Raw genomic sequence first — 2027 nt, forward strand, 5'->3', positions numbered from 1 at the left:
AATCTCTGTGTGTGTGTTGTTTAAGAATTATAAAGAGTCTCGTCAGTCCAGGAGAAAGAAAAAAATGTATTTGTTTTTCCAATACTAAGAGCCCAAGAGAATCTCTCTCTCCTTCTAGGTCTACTAGTGTGTGTGAGTATTGACTACTGACTAGTCTACCATGAAATCTCACGTGCAAGACTCTGTAGCTTGTTGCTCTCTGCCCTTCATAATGGAGTCCATGGATGGATATTATATAAAGGTGAGTTTGTTTGGTCTACAGGGCACGAACTAGTTCTTCTTTCGCCTTTTCCTTCAGATTTTGAGAGCTTTAATTTATTAATTAGCTCTCTGTAATCTTCTCAAAAATGGCGCTAGATGCTGTGATTTACCCACAAGATCCATTCAGTACTTATGGTTGTTCTGACTTTTACTCCATGGGAGGAGCTGCTTGGGGGGGCTATGATCTTGCTCTGAAAGAAGAAGATAAAGCTCTTCTTGGGATTCTTGATGCGAGTTGGGATTCCTCGTCTCCTTCAGTGATGCAGAGTTTTAAGGACTGCGATCCCAATTCTTCCCCTGAGGCGGCCTGCGCCGACGACCAATCTTTTACGGGACTAATTCACCCACCTCCGGCGACCACCACAGGCCGCCGCAAGCGACGGCGCACGAAGAGCAGCCGGAACAAGGAGGACGTCGAGAACCAGAGGATGACCCACATTGCTGTTGAGCGCAACCGCCGCAAACAGATGAATGAATATCTCGCCGTCCTCCGCTCCTTGATGCCACCTTCTTATGTCCAACGGGTCGGTGACTTTTTCACCCTTCTCTTTTTCCTTTCTCTTTCCCCATGTCACTTGAAGAAAAATGTTGAACATGTTAATTTTCAAATAATATGTTGCGACATATTTTTTAAAATAATAAATCTTATAAAATTGTAATAGAATAAAATTTAAAATTAGTAGCAGGTCTCTGATTACAATATGATGATCGGCTATAAATATTTACGAAACCCAAGATTTTAATAATTGCACAACTTTCTGAAATCGGCTCTGTTTTTATAAAAAAAATTTCACATCATTGATCCGCCATGTGCATGTTCCTCACAACGCCATTAATTATATATATATATATATAGGGTGACCAAGCGTCCATAATCGGAGGCGCAATTAATTTCGTGAAGGAGCTGGAGCAGCTTCTACAGTTCATGGAGGGCGACAAGACGACAAAGCAAGAAACAGAGTCATGGGTTTCTTCCAATTCCCCGTTGGCCCAGTTCTTCATCTTCCCACAGTACTCGACACGTGCCGCAGAAAACGAATCTACGGCGGCTGCAGCGGCGGACATAGAAGTTACGATGGTCGAGAGCCACGCCAACCTGAAGATACTCTCAAGGAAACAGCCCGGCCAGCTGTTGAAGATGGTGGCGGCGTTTCAAACTCTGAGGCTCACCATTCTCCACCTGAATGTTACAACGGTCGATCAAATGGTCCTCTATTCAGTCAGCGTGAAGGTCAGTTGATTCTTTCTTTCTTTCTTTTTTGCCAATTTTACGATTATATTATCGAAAATGGTTAATTAATCAAATTAAAATCTGGACAGGTTGAGGAAGGGAGCCAGCTGAATACAGTAGATGAAATAGCTGCGGCCGTTAATCAAATGCTACGAAGAATGCAGGAAGAAGCAGCTTTCACCTGAGAACTTTATTACGCTACCTTTTTTCCTTTTTTTTTTTTTTTTTTTTTTTTTCTGTTTTCTTCCAGAAATTTCTTTTGTAATTGGGGTTCTCCTCTCCCTCTCAGAATGACTCAGACTCGATTCTTGTTTTATTCTTCCCCGTTTTCTTCTGAGACTACAATTTTTTTCTTCCCAATTCGCTGCATGTTTCCTGCTGCTCATAAAATAATAGTTATAATAATAGTTATATATATATATATATATATATATTCTTTACTCTACAGTCTACGCATCAACAATCACGGAAGGTGCTGTAGGTTATATCTATATATATATATTTTTCACAACAGTTAAACATTGAGGTATTTTTT

General features: G+C 40.7%; 1 protein-coding gene across 2 annotated transcripts; it reads left to right on the forward strand.

Annotated features, from left to right (window-relative positions):
• Nucleotides 1-64: 64 nt before the first annotated feature.
• Nucleotides 65-1811, forward strand: LOC132184834 (transcription factor bHLH96-like). Of its 2 annotated transcripts, XM_059598607.1 has the most exons (4): nucleotides 65-241; nucleotides 358-785; nucleotides 1118-1492; nucleotides 1582-1811. In XM_059598607.1, the coding sequence occupies exons 2-4, from the start codon at nucleotides 417-419 to the stop codon at nucleotides 1675-1677; spliced, it is 840 nt and encodes a 279-aa protein (XP_059454590.1). In that variant the 5' UTR covers nucleotides 65-241; nucleotides 358-416; the 3' UTR covers nucleotides 1678-1811. The 2 variants fall into 2 exon arrangements, with proteins under 2 accessions (XP_059454590.1, XP_059454589.1); XM_059598606.1 differs by having other exon boundaries at nucleotides 65-785.
• The last annotated feature ends 216 nt before the right edge of the window (nucleotides 1812-2027 follow it).

The sequence above is a fragment of the Corylus avellana genome, chromosome ca6 (genome assembly GCF_901000735.1).
Source record: "Corylus avellana chromosome ca6, CavTom2PMs-1.0".
Lineage (NCBI taxonomy): Eukaryota > Viridiplantae > Streptophyta > Magnoliopsida > Fagales > Betulaceae > Corylus > Corylus avellana.